The 19,251-nt window shown below is 41.4% G+C and overlaps 1 protein-coding gene across 1 annotated transcript in view; it reads left to right on the top strand.

Annotated features, from left to right (window-relative positions):
• grm2b (glutamate receptor, metabotropic 2b) overlaps positions 1–12,421 on the top strand; it is a 32,319-nt gene extending 19,898 nt beyond the window's left edge. Inside the window, exons 2-5 of the mRNA XM_060910506.1 lie at positions 1,621–2,458; positions 3,390–4,453; positions 9,989–10,169; positions 11,921–12,421. Of these exons, the coding sequence (XP_060766489.1) occupies positions 1,621–2,458; positions 3,390–4,453; positions 9,989–10,169; positions 11,921–11,994 (2,157 nt within the window). The 3' untranslated portion in view covers positions 11,995–12,421. The remainder of the gene's footprint in view (positions 1–1,620; positions 2,459–3,389; positions 4,454–9,988; positions 10,170–11,920) is intronic.
• The last annotated feature ends 6,830 nt before the right edge of the window (positions 12,422–19,251 follow it).

Genomic DNA, 19,251 nt, shown 5'->3' with positions numbered 1-19,251 from the left:
ATCTCATTCTGGAACTGGGCAGGCTTTCTAGCCAAGTCTAATCTGGCCTTTCTGTTCTTGAGTATTACCCTTGGCTTGTATCTTGAGGTAAACTCTCTGCATTTACATTCATGAGGGCATCTCGTGACTGTAGACTTTGATAATAATAATACTGCCTCGAGTGTTCTTGACTTAGATGTTGTGAATGTTTTTGAGAAAAGAAAAGAATTTTATGATCATCCACTTTAGATGTCTTCCATGATCTTCCAGGCCTTTTGGTGTTGCTGAGCTCACCAGTGCATTCCTTCTTTTCAATCCATTTCTGTCAGTTTCTTTATTTTGCCACTCCAAAAGCTTCGGCTTTCTCTCTGATAGGTCTGTTTTACTTTTTCAGTCTAATGCTGGCCTTGTTCACGTGCCTAAAAGTTCCCAACAGCTGCCAAATACAAATTCAACACCTGGAATCAACTTCAGTGAACTAACAAGGAAACGGGTCACGCCTGGCAATGAAACTGCTCATCAGTCAATTGTCCAATTACTTTTGAGCCTGTGAAAATGGAAGCACTATGAAAAAAGGCTGTAATTCCTAAATGGCTAATGCAATTTTTTTTTGTTCAACTCCTAGAATTAAAGCTGAAGGCCGACCCTTGAATCGCATCTTGATTGCTTCATTTCAAATCCACTGTGGTGGTGTACAGAGGCAAAATTATGAAAATTGCATCACTGTCCAAATACTTATAGATAGACCTGACTGTGTGACCTGAATTTCCACTTCAAAGCTCATGAGCAAACTGCAAGAGTTAAGGAAGAAATGCCACCTCCAGATTGAAATGGATAATTTTGTCTCCATGCTCCACTGAAATATCCAAAAGGATGTTTTACGCTGAGAGTAAGCAAAAAGTTGAGACAAACTCAATACTTTTTCCCCTCTCCATGCCTGCTAGCAACGGTTATAGTGAACCATAAAAGCTGGATTTCAACACCTAAATTTAACCTCATCATGCCCTGGGACAAATGTAACAGTATTCCTTATCTGTTATTTTCGGTTGCTGCTATCTCGAGCCATCAGAGTGAAACCTGCCCATGTCCCATGGAGAGGCAAGAAGAAATGATTGACCCAGATGAGTTAGATAACGAATGAACATGGAGGTTTTGTAGGATCTAAATCCCTCTCCATGCTGAATGGATATATAGCCAGAAGCAATCTTTTCTTAAAGAGGGGACATGGACGGGCATCGAGATCGGAATGTGTGGCTGATTGCTTGTCAACAAGCTTTGCAGACAGCCCCTGGCTATCTATCTAAATTGATTTGTGTGGAGACAATGTAACTGGAGGCACAAAATGTTGCGAGGGGACGATCACTGGGTCTATAAACCTGCTGAATTGTGAATGTACACAGGATATATGACACTATTCATGGAGTAGCCTGAAAGCCTAGGATAATTTCCCACAATGTTTATCATTGTGATATGAAAGAAAGATCTCCCCTTTGCTCATAATTTAGCTTACCTCAATTTCTATAAGCTTCTCTTATTGGTTAGCTGCACCAGCATCATAGCTCCAGACACACAAAAAAATGTCTTGATAGAGTTTGGAGTAGGATATCAGGACTGTCTTTTCTCCTCCCCAAATGTCTCCAGGTGGCCAACCTGCTGCGGCTCTTCCAGATCCCTCAGATCAGCTATGCCTCCACTAGTGCCAAGCTGAGCGACAAATCCCGCTATGACTACTTTGCTCGAACCGTACCGCCAGACTTCTACCAGGCAAAAGCCATGGCTGAAATCCTGCGGTACTTCAACTGGACCTACGTGTCAACAGTGGCCTCGGAGGGCGACTATGGTGAGACAGGCATCGACGCTTTCCAGCAAGAAGCACGTGTGCGCCAGATTTGCATCGCCACTTCGGTAAAAGTCAGCCGGTCCATGAATCGGGGCAACTACGAGACTGTGATCCGCTCATTGCAGCAGAAAGCCAATGCCAAAGTGGTGACCCTGTTCACACGCAGTGAGGATGCCAGAGAGCTTCTGGTTGCAGCAGCACGCATGAATGTCACCTTTATCTGGGTGGCAAGTGATGGCTGGGGGGCACAGGAAAGCGTGGTGCATGGCAGTGAAAAAGCGGCCAACGGAGCCTTCACGATCGAGCTCTCCTCCTACTCCATCCGCGAGTTCGAGGACTACTTCACCAAACTCACTCCAGAGCTCAACACACGCAACCCCTGGTTCAGGGAATTCTGGGAGCACAAGTTTGGGTGTCAGTTGCACGAGTCCAGTTGCGCCAGACACAGCCTGAGGGATGGCTCGTTCAAGCAGGAGTCAAAGATCATGTTCGTCGTCAATGCCGTCTATGCAATGGCGCACGCTCTGCATAACATGCGGCAGGCCGTGTGCCCCAACACCACACGAGTGTGCGATGCCATGAAGCCTGGGAACGGCAAAAGGTTCTATCGTGAGTTCATCCTCAAGACCAAGTTTGATGGTGAGTGACGCGAATGACAGCTTCATAAAAGGATACTTCAAAATGAATAGCAATTGCTGAAAGCTAGTGGGACCAATTAGCATGATTTGATTTGCATAATGCGAATTGCCACCTACTGTCTTTCATTCATGATCAACTGTGTTTATCCATGAAGTATGCCCTTTATCAAGAGAGGAAAGCTAGTTCAATGAATGTTCAGACATCACTCAGATGAACGGTCTATGTTGCAAGTTGTTTTTATTGCTGATTAAAAGGATGTTGCTGAATTCCTGATTTAAAGACTGTAATTATTAGGTGAGCACACAGCTCCAGTCAGCATAGCTGCACAGAGTTAAACCATGAGAAGAAAAATAAGCATAGGGAGGACTCGATATTGGATCTGGTAGAGCCTGTAAGAAGGAAAACGTTGATTCAGCCGCAATTAACATTTAAATATTTCATTGTTTTTAATCATTAAAACCAGCACTTCAGGAACTCAAGTGAGGCAGTGGACTCAGTTTCAGCAACAGAGCCCATGGGGCTTCAGCAAATCAGCCCACCAATGGGGTTTCAGCTGTCTAAGATCAGTGGAGACGCTAGATGCTTCGTTTCACTCTCCAACTGTTTTTTTTTTCTTTTGAAGCTATTTTGATTGATCTGGTTGTTAACCATGGCCTTTGATGACCCATAATAAAGAGCTACTTTTCACAGCATTAAACTAATGGACATTAAAATGTTTTGTCTAGTAGGTGGTGATAATTAGCAAACGTTGCTCAAAGCCTTTGCATTTTTCAAAAACTTTGCTGGAGGCAGGATGAGATCATTTTCTAGCGAGTAAATGTGCCAAGTGAAGGATGTGCTCTTAAAGTGAAACCATTTTTTATTTCATACTGTCTTTTTATTAAAATTTCACTGCTCTTTCTATTGTTTTCTTTCTATCATCTCTAACTAGCTCCATTTAGACCTGCTGATACGGAGAACGTGGTGCGCTTCACCTCTCTGGGTGACAGCTTGGGCCGCTACAACATTTTCCACTATCAGCAAGAGCATGGAAGGTATGTCTACAGGAAGGTGGGGTACTGGGCCCAAAGTCTGGTTCTTAACACCAGCATTTTACAGTGGGCGAGAGGAGCAGTGCCCACCTCTCAGTGCAGTGACCCCTGCCAACCGAACGAGGCCAAGAGCATGCAACCAGGGGATGTTTGCTGCTGGATTTGCATTCCCTGCCAAGCCCATCAGTACCTGCTGGACGAGTTCACCTGTGAGGACTGTGGCTTTGGAGAATGGCCTTTGGCCAACCTGACTGGCTGCTACGAGCTTCCAGAAGAATACATCCACTGGTCAGATGCCTGGGCGGTAGGACCTGTAACCATTGCCTGTCTGGGGATGATGTGTACCCTGGCCGTGGCTGGAGTTTTTCTACGGCACAACGACACTCCAGTGGTGAAGGCTAGTGGCCGTGAGCTGTCCTACATCCTCCTGTTGGGGGTTCTGTTGTGCTACGCCATGACCTTCATCTACATTGCCAAGCCATCTGCAGTTGTATGTGCCCTGCGACGCCTCGGCCTCGGCACCTCATTCGCCGTGTGCTATTCCGCCCTGCTCACCAAGACCAATCGGATTGCGCGGATCTTTGGTGGAGTGCGAGACGGCGCCCAGCGGCCTCGCTTTATCAGTCCCGCGTCACAAGTGGCCATCTGTGGTGCGCTGATCTCTGTTCAGCTGTTGGTGTCACTGGTGTGGCTCCTGGTTGAAGCACCAGGTGTCAGGAAGGAAGCGAGTCCCGAGAGGCGTGACGTGGTGACTCTGAAGTGCAACAGTCGGGATTCCAGCATGCTGGTGTCGCTCACGTATAACTGCATCCTCATTGTCCTGTGCACGTTCTACGCCTTTAAGACCAGGAAGTGCCCTGAGAACTTCAACGAGGCCAAGTTCATTGGGTTCACCATGTACACCACCTGCATCATCTGGCTGGCCTTTCAGCCCATCTTCTACGTCACCGCAAGTGACTACAGGGTGAGTAACAATTATGCATCTTTAACGTAAAGTCTGAGTGCATTACCATGAACAGTTCTTATTTAAACATATATACACACACAACCAATCCAAAATGTAATGTTATATTATTAACATTTAAGTCATTTTTTCCCTGTTCGATCCCCGTTTATTTTAATTTCAACTGCTGTGACAAATAGATGTTCACACAGAGATAATATGTACTCTTCTTAGACAGACTATTTACAGTCATCCTTTAAAGGTTTTGAAATGGAAAACAATCATGTAATTTCAAAGAGCTTCAGAGGTCTTGGTAATGCTCCACAACAACAAAACATAATTTTTACAGTTTTAACAGTGGATGTTCAAGTAGCAAAATGCCCATCTTCGAAAAGGATGAGTAATGTTGCTTTGATATGCTGATGCTTCTTGAAAGATTAATGCACTAGCCATAAAAAATGTTTATTTATTATATGTACAGCTCCGACATGCCATAACGTATGGGGCATTAAGTGTCAGATGGCTTTTTACACTCGCTGTTTAACCAGATAAATCCAGCAAATCGACCAACGCAAACACACAACTCAGAGGTGTGAACATGTAACACTCGAGTGTGTTACGAGTCCCTCCAGGAGACTGTGGGCGGCCTGTCATGCTTTATCAGTGAACTTGTTTTGCTGTGTGGTGTGAGATGTCGGAACTCAGTTAACTCCACGATAAACACAGTCATCAAGAACCACCCAAGGCCGTGTGAGCGGCAATGGCAGGCCTGCCGTCGGAAACAGCTGTCAGAAAAGATCACTGTGCCAGGAAGAAAGCCAATGTTTTCTCATCAGTGCAAAGTGGAGACCAGATTGAGGAAAGAATTGCAAAGTATCTTTAGATCTGTTTGAGGTGATGGCAATCGGAGAAAAGAATAATGTGTTGTCTCGCAAGATATATATATCATTCATTATCTCTAGCCGCTTTATCCTGTTCTACAGGGTCGCAGGCAAGCTGGAGCCTATCCCAGCTGACTACGGGCAAAAGGCGGGGTACACCCTGGACAAGTCGCCAGGTCATCACAGGGCTGACACAGACAACCATTCACACCTACGGTCAATTTAGAGTCACCAGTTAACCTAACCTGCATGTCTTTGGACTGTGGGGGAAACCGGAGCACCCGGAGGAAACCCACGCGGACACGGGGAGAACATGCAAACTCCACACAGAAAGGCCCTCGCCGGCCACAGGGCTCGAACCCGGACCTTCTTGCTGTGAGGCGACAGCGCTAACCACTACACCACCGTGCCGCCCCTATCTATCTATCTATCTATCTATATACACACACACAAGACAAGCAAAACGTGTTATGTTTTTAAAAGAAAGCTCAAGTATGTCAAAAGTTGGCGCATTAGTTATAAATTTGCATAATGCACAGAAACAGGAAAAAGTTGTTCAGTAAAGTAGTACTTAAAAGGCAACATTAGGTAACACAAAATGTCATTAGCCTGTAACTTTCCTGAAATCTTCATGACTGATGTCATGTTTTTAGTAAAGCAATAGCGAGTAAAACAAAGCGGCAGGACATTCAGATTGTTCTTGTGAACAATTTTATCTCATCAACATGCATTTGCTGTTTCCGATCGTCAACACAAGAAGCTGTGACTTAACTTTATAGCGCAAAAATATACTGCACAGCAAATTCCTCAGTGTTGAATTAACACTTTCAGAGTTAATTTGGGTCCAATTGGACCTATATAAACACTCTGGGTGTTAATTCAACACTGGGGATTTTGCTGTGTGGATGTATATTCTGGAAGCAGTGTTAGGGAAGCTACTTTGCCATTTCAACTTGTCAAGCTACAGACAAACAGTTAAAGCTTCAGAAACTCGTGGTTTAAAATAGCTACAGTCAGACTCCACTTTTGATAAAGCTACACGACAAGCTACAAAGAAATAGCAACCAACTACACTGAAGCGACTTTGTTAAACTGAGGAAAATCGACTGTGACATTTTCATTTCATTGTGCAGATAATATTACGTAAGGTACAATCACTGTAAAACAAAAGGTACAATCACTGTAAAACAACAATAATCAGTAAAGCAACAGCAACAGTAGTTTTGACACATTACACTGCTACATGGTGAAAAAAAGGAGATTATTACTGGAAAAATCTACATTATTTTGAAAATACAATACTGTGCAAAAGTCTTAGGCAAATGCTGTAGACCAAAAATGGCTTTTAAAAATAATTAAATGAAATGTTCCAACATTAAAAAATACCATAAACAGTAAGCAGTAAGGGGCGGCACGGTGGTGTAGTGGTTAGCGCTGTCGCCTCACAGCAAGAAGGTCCGGGTTCGAGCCCCGTGGCCGGCGAGGGCCTTTCTGTGCGGAGTTTGCATGTTCTCCCCGTGTCCGCGTGGGTTTCCTCCGGGTGCTCCGGTTTCCCCCACAGTCCAAAGACATGCAGGTTAGGTTAACTGGTGACTCTAAATTGAGCGTAGGTGTGAATGTGAGTGTGAATGGTTGTCTGTGTCTATGTGTCAGCCCTGTGATGACCTGGCGACTTGTCCAGGGTGTACCCCGCCTTTCGCCCGTAGTCAGCTGGGATAGGCTCCAGCTTGCCTGCGACCCTGTAGAAGGATAAAGTGGCTACAGATAATGAGATGAGAGTAAGCAGTAAGCTGTAATAAATGAAACAAAATCAATATTTGGTGTGAGACGACCCTTTGCTTTAAAAAAAAAAGAAAAGAAAAAAAGTAGTCTCCGGTCCAGTGAGTGCAGTTTTATGCGGAAATGAGCTGTAGGTTTTACTGAGCATCTTACAGAACCAGCCACAGTTCATCTGGACACTTTGACTGTCACACTTGCTTCTAAATTTTGCACCAAAACACAGTAACGTTCATTATGTTTTCTTTTTTAATCTGAAACGTGCTCTCTTATGGATGGAATATGCTGCTCAGATACAAACTTTTTTTCTGTAACATTTAATTTTGTGCTGGAAAACGAACATTTGGAACTCGAAAATGTTTTTGTAATGTTTTGACTCAATAATGTCGAAGTCAGAAAAGAGAAATCTATAACAAAGTTTGAATGAAAAAAAAAATCATGGGGTGCCCTACGACTTTTGCACAGTACTGGAGCTCAGCTCCAGCCACAATAATAAAAAGATTAAACTTGTAGTTTCATTGAATATCAAGATGTATTCAATCAAACGTTCAACATTTAACTTATCGACAGCTGATTCTGCAAGAATCTCATGTCAATTGTTTTTTCCTAACAAAGAGCGGCTCACATTAGCATTCAGCGATACAGTAGGTTCTGGGCAGTGTCTCCTTGTACAAGGGTTATTTTCCAATAAATATGCTAATGTTGCTCATAATCAGTAAAAGTTTCTCAGGTTCAGTTGGCATTATGCAAGCAGCCTAATCGTACCAGCTGCTCCCTGTTTGTTGCTAAACGTGCATATCAGTACGGTAGAAAACATGACTTTAAACTTTTGTTGTGAACATGACCTTAGTCTACAAATCCTCGTTTTCAAAGTTGCATCATTCCTGTGCCAAATTAGCAAAACAGACCTAGCAATCTCTGGTACCAAGATAGAGCAGATGTTTACAACGGTCTAAAAATGTATTCAGAAAGCCTTTGGCCATGTTTAAAATGTAGAATCATAACTAATGAGGAGCTCTGTCTCAGTGTGAAGACAGTTTGGAAAAGAATTAGTTTTAATGTATTCTGGCATAAAAGAGAGGCTCGCGGCGATGGGATTCAGCACGGCACCCTCGGCCTCGTGGATGGGAGCAAAGTGCAGCGATTGTCAGCGCAACAAAGAGATTCGTATTTTCCTCACTCTCCCTTTTCCTTCCCACAGCGGTTTGGCTCCTGTCAGGCCTCGCTTTGGTATTTCGTCCAGTGTTTTACGGCTTACCACAGAGTAGCGCATGGGGTGATCCCAAATGAGCTCTACTCATCACACGCTGGTGTCTTGAGCTTGCAATAACAATGTGGATGGAACAAAAATTTTGACAGACAAAACAGTGCAGGAACACAAATGAAATCCTGAGCCTGTGCTCTCAGGAACATTTTAAGTTGATGAGAATCGAAGCTGACACTTTACTGCGGGAGACAACTGAACGCTTTCCAAACATCTGCCGGGTTGGTACTACACATGTGTCTTACACCAGGTTTACATAAGCTACATTTCCAGGTTTGCAGAAAAAAAAAACACTGCACATTGTAAAGAATATTCTTTGCTCGTGACTTGAGACTGGCAACCTTGGAAGGCATAATATGGCACTGCGGTCACCAGAAGTCGATTTAATGGTACTGCGAATCAACACATCGACAAAAAAGCTTTTAAAGTTATCACACAGAGACATTTTGATTCAAATCTCATGGTGAGAGACTGCTCCAACGCTCAGCTAAAACCCGCCAATAGGAAGATGCTGCAGGATAACACGAAACTCAAAGTACAGCTCCAAGTGCTGTGGTTTCGATGGTCACACATCATGCGAATAAACGAAAAATATGTCCTAATTACCTCAAGCTCACTTTGAAGAACGTTCGTGTTTCTACAAACCTGTTTTCTGCATTGTGCAGATTGATGATGTAAGCAGAACATCATAATTTCCTGTAGACATGCTGCTGGTCTATCATGCTGCGACACGCTATGAAAGCACAGAAAACGAAAGGTAAAACTGACTGCTGAACGAGATGCTAACCTGTCAAGGAGCATGAAGGTGTCCAAGGTTTTAGCAGTTTAACAGAGGACCTGCTTGCTAAAACTGAAGAAAATTAAGAGGCACAATTTGCAATATATGCTAACGAATGGAAGTCTGATCTGTTAAACAAGAAGTTTATTACTGATGGCATCACCGAAATAAAATAATAAAGCCCTGGTGGTGAGCTCAAACTGGAAAACGCTGCTCCTGGTGTCTCGCGGATTGACGTTGATTCAATCCACTGCCACTGCAAGGAGTCATTTAACGAACTTCACTTATAAAGCTAATAAATACAGGCCTTAAGACAGAGCTGTATTCAAAGTGTGATTTGAAAAATGAGACACATCACCGTAACCTCGAGAGACAAATATTAAGAACGTCATTAAAATAAATTGTTTATTCTAATGAGGCACTAATAATTAGAAATGGAATTCAAATGAACAATCATTGCATGTTCTATGATTAATTGGCTTTTTAATATTTAATCTGCTTTTTAATATGCTAACAACAGAATTTAGAATAAAGAGTTTTCGGCAAAGCAGGAAAAGAAGTGAGCATGTAAGACGTGACCAGGGAACTTAACGCGAATGACACACACCACTCAAAAACACAGAGGTGAGTGCAGATACATGGCCTTCTTGTGCAGAGGATAACGATGTGACAATTGCTGATAAAAGCTGAATAAAAATGACCCAAATATCAAAACATGACTAGAGGCATTTAGGTGAAATGTCAATAAATTACTCAGTAAATTCTTTTGAATTATAACATGGTGCTATAAGAGTGTCGTCTCGATCTTCACCGCTGAGAAATATCTTACAGCCCATGTTTCTCGGTGTACTCCACAGGTTCAGACCACCACCATGTGCATCTCGGTGAGTCTGAGCGGCTCCGTGGTCCTCGGCTGCCTCTTCGCCCCCAAGATCCACATCATACTGTTTCAGCCGCAGAAGAACGTGACAATGCTGAGGGCCAAGGACAATCGGTTCTCCACAGGCGCTACAGCCCCGAGCTCCACCTACTCGCACGGTAGTCAAATACCTGCTTCGTCCTTATCAGGGTGAAAGGAATACTTTACAACCGTAAAGTAAAATACAAGCATATTTTAACCTACTCTCAAATAACTAACTTGTGCTTATTATTATTTTTTTTACTTCTTCTTCTAAGTGAGTTACACATCAATAATCATTCTGTTCTTTTCCCATGACAGAGTAACGCATCCATGGTAAAAACATATATGTCATAAATATCATCTCATGATTAAGGAGGTTTAAAATTGCTGGTGTATTCCTTTAAGGTTAGAACAAATAGGCAACATCATACAACTTTATAGCCTGCATGCTTAAAGGTGACATATTATACCCCTTTAACACAAGTTGACACAGTTCCCTGAGGTCTTAAAGAAAATTTTTTTTTCACGGTGCGGTTTCCATCAAATCCTGCGCTCTGATTGGCTGGCGAGGATACGGACCCCGGTTACGGACCCCGGTTATGGACCTCTGGCGACTTGCTCGTTCACAACAACAAACATAGTAGCATTTTTTGGCAACATTTATCTTTTTTTTAAATAAGATTTATTTATCAGATTATCAAAAATCTTATAAATTTTTGCCAGCATTTCTCAGAAGAATAGCATTAATTTTACATCATGGATAGTGATAACGACAGTCTTCACAGCGAAAGCAAGTTTTACTACCCTGAGGAAGAAGAAATAAAAAAAAAACATTGCAGGAGAAAGCTAAAAACCTCTAACTGTTGCTAACGCTGAGCAAAAACATGGCTGAATCCTGAATGACTCCTATTTGTATAAATAGGGGACTACATAGGTGGCAAAATGTAGTTTTTTTCCTGCCATGGAAGTGCACTTGTATACCGAGGAGGAAGCCATTTGCATTACAGCCATGAATGAAGATTCAAAATGGCGGCTCAGCTCGGTTTTCCCTTTTGGGCGCTCTCGTTTTCTGTTAGAATTTGTTAAAGAAAAAATAAATATATTATTATTTACCAGCTTAAGGTCGGTCCGTATGGTGAAATACCGTGACCTCGACCTTGAATACTGACCTCGGTCCAGAGGGCCTTGGTCAGTACTTTCAAGACCTCGGTCATGGTATTTCACGATACGGACCTCCCAGCTGGCAAATAACATATGTTTGTGACATGATTTGGTGAAAATACCACAAGGATAAAGCACCACAGCTCGCTGTTCAACCTGTTTAAAACGGCTGGATTTGAGTGCCTGTTCCTTTAAATTATAACGAGCCACGACTCACCCCACCCCCTTCAGCTGGCTAATCAGGTCACAATTTTCTCAAGTATTCATTTGCAAAGGCAGTTCTGAAGCTGTGAGTGGAGATACTCAGATGAGGGGGTGGCGTAATTCTAATGAGCTCCACTTGTGACATAGAAAGAGGAGCGAAATCTGACCGGCTTGTTGAAGCGCATGTTTTCTGAAATCGGCAGAAAAAAAAGCTGATTGGGTTGAGCTTGTGGGTGTGCACAAGCACTGAAAAAGTGTGTTTGTCAAAACATGTCCCCTTTAAGATTAATACTAATAAGAGTATACCTACTGAATTTCCTCTGCGTATGAGCTCAAGTTCCTTTCAGCGGATCATGTCCGAGTGGGATTCAGTCTTTTGGGAAACAGTGTCAAAGATCTTTACATGCTTGAGTGATCAACATGGTTACCCTGAGATTGGATCACGTTTCTGTGCACGAAAGGTCAATAGTTGAAATGTCTTTCACTACAACTGACCATGAAACATTCGATCTTTCATCCACAGCCTCAGCCGCGACCGTCGTTCCCACCGTGTGCAACGGACGAGAGGTCGTGGACTCTACAACGTCGTCATTGTGAAGGAGGAACCGCATTACCGCACACAACTACACACAACCACACCATCTCCAGTGATGTCATGGATAAATCTTTTCTCGATGCCTCTTCCACTAAGGGTGCTTCTGTCATCCATTTCAGGCACTTAAGCTGAAATTCTATGAAACAAATACTTGACTATTCAACAGTTCAATAATTTAAAAGAAAAATCCTGTAAATGTGACTATGTGAAAAACAACGTGCCATTATGAACTAGTAAGTAGGTTTATTGCCACGTGGCGTGTTTGAAGCTGGGACTTGCTGTAGTCTGGAAATAAACTGTAAAACTTCAGTTTGGAAATGTCTTTAACATGACTTTGTGAACATGCCCTCACCAGTTGGTGGCCGCATAAAAAGCAGTTTGGTGAATTTCTTGAATATTTTTCATGTTTAAATCGAAAAAGTATTTTAATTGCGCTCTGTAAATATATATTACAGTTCTGTTAGATATCTATCTCGCCAGCCAAGGGTTAAAGGAGAGCAAACCAATTACTTATAAATAAATAAATAAATATCTGACCAAATGTGTTGACCTGAAGCGCAACTACGCAACAAAATTCACATTAACTAATTGTTCATGGTTAAAAATTTAAAAATAACCATCATCGCCAGTTAGTCTATGATGCAGCTTGTCATGGTGCCTACAGACTGAGATTTATTGCAAGCCACGCTGTGCGACATGGGTCGAATAAATTTGGATACAACATCAAGTTTGATGTATGTAGACTGCACGATGATAACACCTCCTGAACCAGAGGCTACGACAAATCAATATTCAAGAATAAAACGTCATCAACGTGCATCATCCATCTGCACCGCTATATTGGTAAACAGTGAAGAGAACCAATAATAGGTTTGGTGCCAGCGTCGCGCTGAAGAGTGCGTCATTTCATGCTGCGTTCCTATTGGCTGGTTCAGACCATAGCAGCACTCACACTGCGAGATGATCATCCTAAATTCCTGACACTATCAGAATTTTGTCCCAGGCTATCTTTAGTTGCGAGACCATGACAACAGCCATCTCTGTCCCTCTCTCACAGTGCATTTTGGAGCCACGATTAAATATATCAGCATGTTACGTTCACGCTTTTGTGATACTCATGATCTTGAGGTATAACCGGCTCGTGTGCTTCGCTAGCTAGCTAAGTTGAGATTGAAATACATATGTTACGTCATGAGTTTTGAATAGACGGCTAACCAAGTGTCATAGATTTATATTAAGGTCAATTCTATCAGATCACAGTTAACTTCTTCATATACGTACGAACCCTCAGTCCTCCAAAAGAGCCATCTAACAAGTTTTACTGACAATAATGAAGTATTTGAACAACCCTCAAGAGGAACTGGTGAGGGCAAAGTCAACAAAGGCATGTAAAAAAAAAAAGAAGGTATTTGAAATCCAGCTGTATGAAGTGTGTTATAGAAGTGAATGATTTACAGTGCACTTTGGATTTTAAGGAACACTAACAGTAGGTATTTGATTTGACATATTTATAAAATCTGAACTTCACTGAATGAAGCTTATCAGGTAACAATATTCTTCGTCAGTGATAGCACCGAAACACACACTTTCCAGTGTTTTGCTGTAGGTACAACCCTGAAAAGTTGTTCTTAAAAATGTATAATGTTCTTAGAGCTACAGAATTTAGGTAAATGATTGCAAAATTATATAGACCTATATATCTAATTACTCTCCGTGTTTGCTGTTAGATTAGATCAGTGTATTTCAATGAGAGCACTGAGGTTCAGATACTGTGCGTGCAATAAACAACTTTTCAGGGGGTGTATTTACTTTCTCATACCACCGTTCATGATTTCAACATGAAACAGTGGTAGTTATTAGATATGTTTCCAGAAAACGATTGCGTTTGTGAACCTGACTTGAAGCAGAACTCTGAAAGGACGAGAGCCGGAGTTCTGCCATGTTTTACTTCAGTAGCTCGTTTGAAGATTTGCATTGTTCTTTGAGTGTCGTTAATGAAACGTCCCATGTTTTCTTTCCATGCACTAGTTTTGTGGCAATGCAAGAACAAATCCTTATATCAGTATTTCCTTTTGAACTTGAAGACTAAATCGTTAGTATATCAGATTTGAATAAAGTATTTGAAAGTAGCTATAACGATACAAAAAGGAATGTGTTTAAATGTGAACTTTGGTGAACCCGTCAGTGCTATTCTTGTAATATATGTAAATAAACTTTTTTTTAAATGAAATACCTGTCTGTTTCATTGCAGTTTTAAGAAATCAAGAGCCACACACACCATCATTGTAAAGCATGTGCTTGGATCGCGTTGGGTGAGGTCACACCTGGGATACCACTGAGCCCATTTTAAAGCATTTTCCCAAGAATGGGAGTCATTTTGTTTTGTATTGGATACAAAAGGATTCATTCAGAAATCATTCATTGGAGCATTTCCACAAGACATTTTGTTTTCATAAAAATACCCGAACTTCTGAAATACTTTTGTATCTTTACAAAATTTAGGCGCAACAAGCCGATCTCATGTAAACGCCAATTGATCAGGTTACCGCGCTTTTATATCCAGATTTCAAACATACAGAAGTTTCAATAGCTTATGTATTTCAGTGACAAACAAATTTAATTAAACTCTTGTAAAACACAGATATTTCATATAAACAGAGTTAACCATCGTCCAGATAAAAAAATGGACGCCATGCTCCCGTACACTCCCATTTGACAAAACTCAAACCAAAATACCTCTGCCATGTGGTCAAATTTTCAACCAGAGTCCACGCAGTTGAGACTTTCTCCTTCTTGAGTTTGCACAGTCATGCCGAGAGGTTGAAGTCACTGCTTTGGTAGCCCTGCCCTCTTCTCTGGAAGAAACGGATCAGACAAATACGGTCACATTCTCAAATTCTCTCCATCACATCTATCCAGAAAGCTTATGTAAATGGTTTCAGTTGGATATATTTCATTAAAATGGATGTGTCTAGGAAAGACGTTTATCACATGGCCGTGAACTGGAAATTCACCATGGTTTTAGGAGGAGGGGCTTGTTTAAGCTGCAGTCACAGTGCACAGTGTGAAAAACTCATTATCTGGGGCACCTACTTATAAAATCCATCCTAATGTTATCAATAGTGTGTGTTCACTGAAAAAGAGTTTTTGTGCAAATTTCAATCGCTGGCTGGTTGGATGTTGTGAATACTGAAATAATATTGCGACAAATGTTTGGCGATCTGAGTTAGCACAATTCAACTAGCCTTTTTATGTTTCAAATGTTTTTTGAACAGAAATGGCGAATCGGTTTTATGAGTGCATGTGTCCAGAAAAGTAAAAAAAAAAAGTAATAAATGAGGGTAAAATTCATGGTAAAGTTAGCTGGGTGGCTCAAGTCAGTCTCTTCTGGGAAATCTGTCAATCACATCATTTCCAAGTCGATCCACACCTTAAAAGAAGAATGAAAATCTAATTTCTGGGTAAAATTAAAATGTGCAGACATCAGCATAGAGAAAACAAACTGCTCAAATTCGACACTGTATATGGAAAGCCAGTTTAGAGGAGAAAAGTGACCTGGAAGATTGGCTGCTTTGTTATTGAAACTCACAGGGATGGGTGGGGCTAAAAATTACCTGCAACCAGCCAGCAGGGGCGCTAGACCTAGAGTGGCAAAACTTTTGAAGATACCGTGCAGAGGTGGACAAAGTACCCAACTTCATTACTTAAGTCAAAGTACAGATCACACTGGTTAAATGTTATTCCGATACAAGTGAAAGTTGTCCAGTCAAATTTTTACTTAAGTTAAAGTACTGAAGTACTCACTTTTAAAAATACTAAAGTATTAAAAGTACATTTTCTGTCAATGCATTGTTGTATTATTGCCACAACGCTTACAGTACCGAATGCCTCTGAAGCAACCGACTGGATTTACAAAATGAACGCATGCTGTGCATCATGGTGGTTTAATGTTAAGCTAGCTAGTCAGTCAGTGAAGCGCTACCTGGCATGCTAGCAAACTCTTTTCAAACTCAATCATATTGGGTAGTTAACGCCACGGGTGCAGATAGAGGGGGGGACGGGGGGGACTCGTCCCACCCAGATTTAAATTCACCTCGTTCGGTCCCCCCCACTTATAGGGAGGAAAAAACGTCTATGCTGTCTTTCTTTGCATAAGGCAAACCTCACGGAAAAATCAAAAGACTAATTACCACTCGGTTTATTGAGGTGCACAGCAGTGTATACATAGTTGCAACAACTCACATAAAACAAAGACTGATATTCGGTTGGTTGAGCTGCGCAGACTGCACAGGTTGCGAGCTCAAGCTTGGTTGCTATGGAAACCCACAACAAGTTTGACAGGCATATCGGGGTTGGGGTTGGTTTGCTGGCAGCTTTGTCCCCCCAGTTTTTTTTCCCCCCCAATTCAAAAAACGTATCTGCGCCCCTGGTTAACGCTACGAGAAAAGAAAGCTTTCTACATTCTGTTTATTTGGCAAGATTATATCAAAACATTTCTGAAAGGACTTCAGATAAGTTAACATTATTCATGTTAGCGTAACTCTGTTTTTAAATGCTAACTGTGTCCAATTTAAGTAGTTGTGTTAACATTAGCCGTGGACAAGGCGATGGCAACTTGGTGGGCAAATCCATAGAAAGTCATTTGACTAATCAGACTGCATAGCTATTGCAACGTTATCGCTAGCTCTAAAAGCACAGACAATTTCATTGCAAGCTTTCTCTTGGAATAAAACGTTTACAGACCTCAATATGCTTCTGCAGGCCATGATGTGGTTCGTTTTAGGTAAACAAAGCAAACATTTAAAACAAAATGAGTCTTTAATCTTTTCAGAAAACTGAAACATGGGTTCTAGGTATAGCCATGGATGCATGCGTTCCCCAGAAGAACCGCCTCCTTCCATTCTGCCATCAACTGATCGCGTTAAATAATGCTGCTGAGAAGTCACTGAACTTGATTTTATACAGTCTATGGACGTGACGTGACCCTAGTGATTACTGCTCAGCTATCTCAGTGTCAGCTGCGAAAAAACCAATCACGTTTTAGAAAAGAAAAGAACATCCACTTTCTAAGCTGCTTCATAGTAACAAGTAACTTGATAGAAATGTAGTGGAGTGAAAAGTACGATATTTGTCTTTCAAATGTAGTGAAGTTAAAGTCATAAGTTTCCAAAAAAAAAAATAATACTCAAGTAAACTACAGATACTCAAAAAGTGGACTTAAGTACAGAACTCAAGTAAATGTACTTTGTTACTGTCCACCTGTGATACCATGCACAGTCCAATTTATATAGGTTTTTTTTTCCATACAGTGGATGGAGTTAACTAAAGAAATATTAAATATGAAAAACAACCTAATAGACTATACAGTAAACCCAGGACAGTGCATCTGTGTAGATAAGTTTACATTTCTTTTCACCTCACTTAATTCATATATAATTAACCTTTTCTGTTGCTCAACTCCAGATTTTTTTTTAGTCTTTTCAGAGGATTATTACACTGCTGAATAATGTATGTATGTATGTATTTATTTTTACTGAGCCAGATGTGAAGCAAAATAACTCACTCACTGTTTTTTGTCCACCATTTCCGGACTGTGAGCTTTGCCTTTTATGGAGATTTGTGGGCGTCACCGAATGCAAATCAGCTGTCCCGTGCGCGCGCCTGTAAATTGATTGGCGTTCATTAACACGAACAGGCGCATGCGCGGACAAACAGCGTTTCTGAAAGAAAACTCTGAGTAAAATTTTGTTTAATAAAGCCCATTCTTTTACATTAACCGTTCAAATAATGTGTTTATCCATCTCAGGAAACAATATCTCACTTTTAAAATATTTTTTTTTTGTTCATGAAAGCAGCATTTTACTCTTCAACAAGTAACAAGGATGAGGGGTTTTCGTTTTTTTTTTTAAAGAAAGGATTAGCATCCAAGCTAATGTTAAACAATATCTGAATGAACACAAACAATTTCCAAAATGTTCACAAGACAAAGTTTAATATAACATCTGTTTAATTTATAACGTGAGAGTAAGGTTAATAATATAACTTAGATTACACATTTTTCAGTTTTACTCAAATTAGGGTGGTGCAAAAATGAGTACACCCCACTGAAAGTCTCTGGAGCAAAGCTAAATTGTCGACTACAAATGTCTAATTTAACAAGAATACAATCACAGGTGAGTCTAATTCGTCGTGTCCAGCAGACAGTTGACTGTGTTACTTAAAGAAAACCCCTTCCCATTTCATGCTGTCAGAATGACACGAGACCTGAGAAAGAAAATAATTTCTTTCCACCACAAAGATGAAGGCTACAAGAAGATCAGCAAAGCTTTACTTATCAGTCAGAATACTGTAGCAAAAGTGGTACAGAAATTTAAGAAAGATGGAACTGCAACCATCTCACAGAGACGCACAGAAGTTAACACCTCGACAGGAGCGTCTTCTGATGAGAAGGGTTGAAGAAAATCGGCATGCAAGTTCACTGCAGTTATCTAAAGAAGTAGAAAGCCAAACTGGGGTGACTATTTCCCGTGACACAATATGCGTACACTGCAGGGGAACGGCATGCGTGGATGCCGTCCATGAAAGAAGCCTCTCCTAAAGCCCAGGCACAAAAAAGCCCGCCTAGAGTTTGCCAGGGCCCATGCTGACAAAGATGAAGACTACTGGGACTCTATACTCTGGAGTGATGAGACCAAGATAAATGTTTTTGGAACTGATGGCTTCAAAACTGCATGGCATCGCAAAGTTAAGGAATACAAAGAAAAATGCCTGGTGCCTACAGTGAAACATGGTGGTGGCAGCGTCCTTATGTGGGGCTGCATGAGTGCTGCTGGTGTCGGGGAGCTGCATTTCATTGATGGCATCATGAATTCACAGATGTATTGCTCTATACTGAAAGAGAAGATGCTACCATCACTCCGTGCCCTTGGTCATCATGCACTTTTCCAACATGGCAATGATCCTAAACACACATCTAAGGCCACTGTTGGATTTCTGAAGAAGAACAGGGTGAAAGTGATTCAGTGGCCAAGTATGTCTCCTGATCTGAACCCAATCGAACACCTATGGGGAATTCTGAAGAGACAAGTTGAGCATCACTTTCCATCCAGCATCCAGTCACTAAAAGAGGTCGTTGTTGAAGAATGGAAAAATATTGATGTTGCAAAATGTCACCAACTTGTTCATTCCATGCCTAGAAGACTTGGTGCTGTCATTAAAAATCATGGAGGCCATACAAAGTACTAGATGTATGAGTTTTT

Source organism: Neoarius graeffei, chromosome 26 (genome assembly GCF_027579695.1).
Source record: "Neoarius graeffei isolate fNeoGra1 chromosome 26, fNeoGra1.pri, whole genome shotgun sequence".
Taxonomy (NCBI): Eukaryota; Metazoa; Chordata; class Actinopteri; order Siluriformes; family Ariidae; genus Neoarius; species Neoarius graeffei.
The sequence above is the reverse complement of the archived record's forward strand: the minus strand, read 5'-3'. Positions and strand labels throughout refer to the sequence as shown.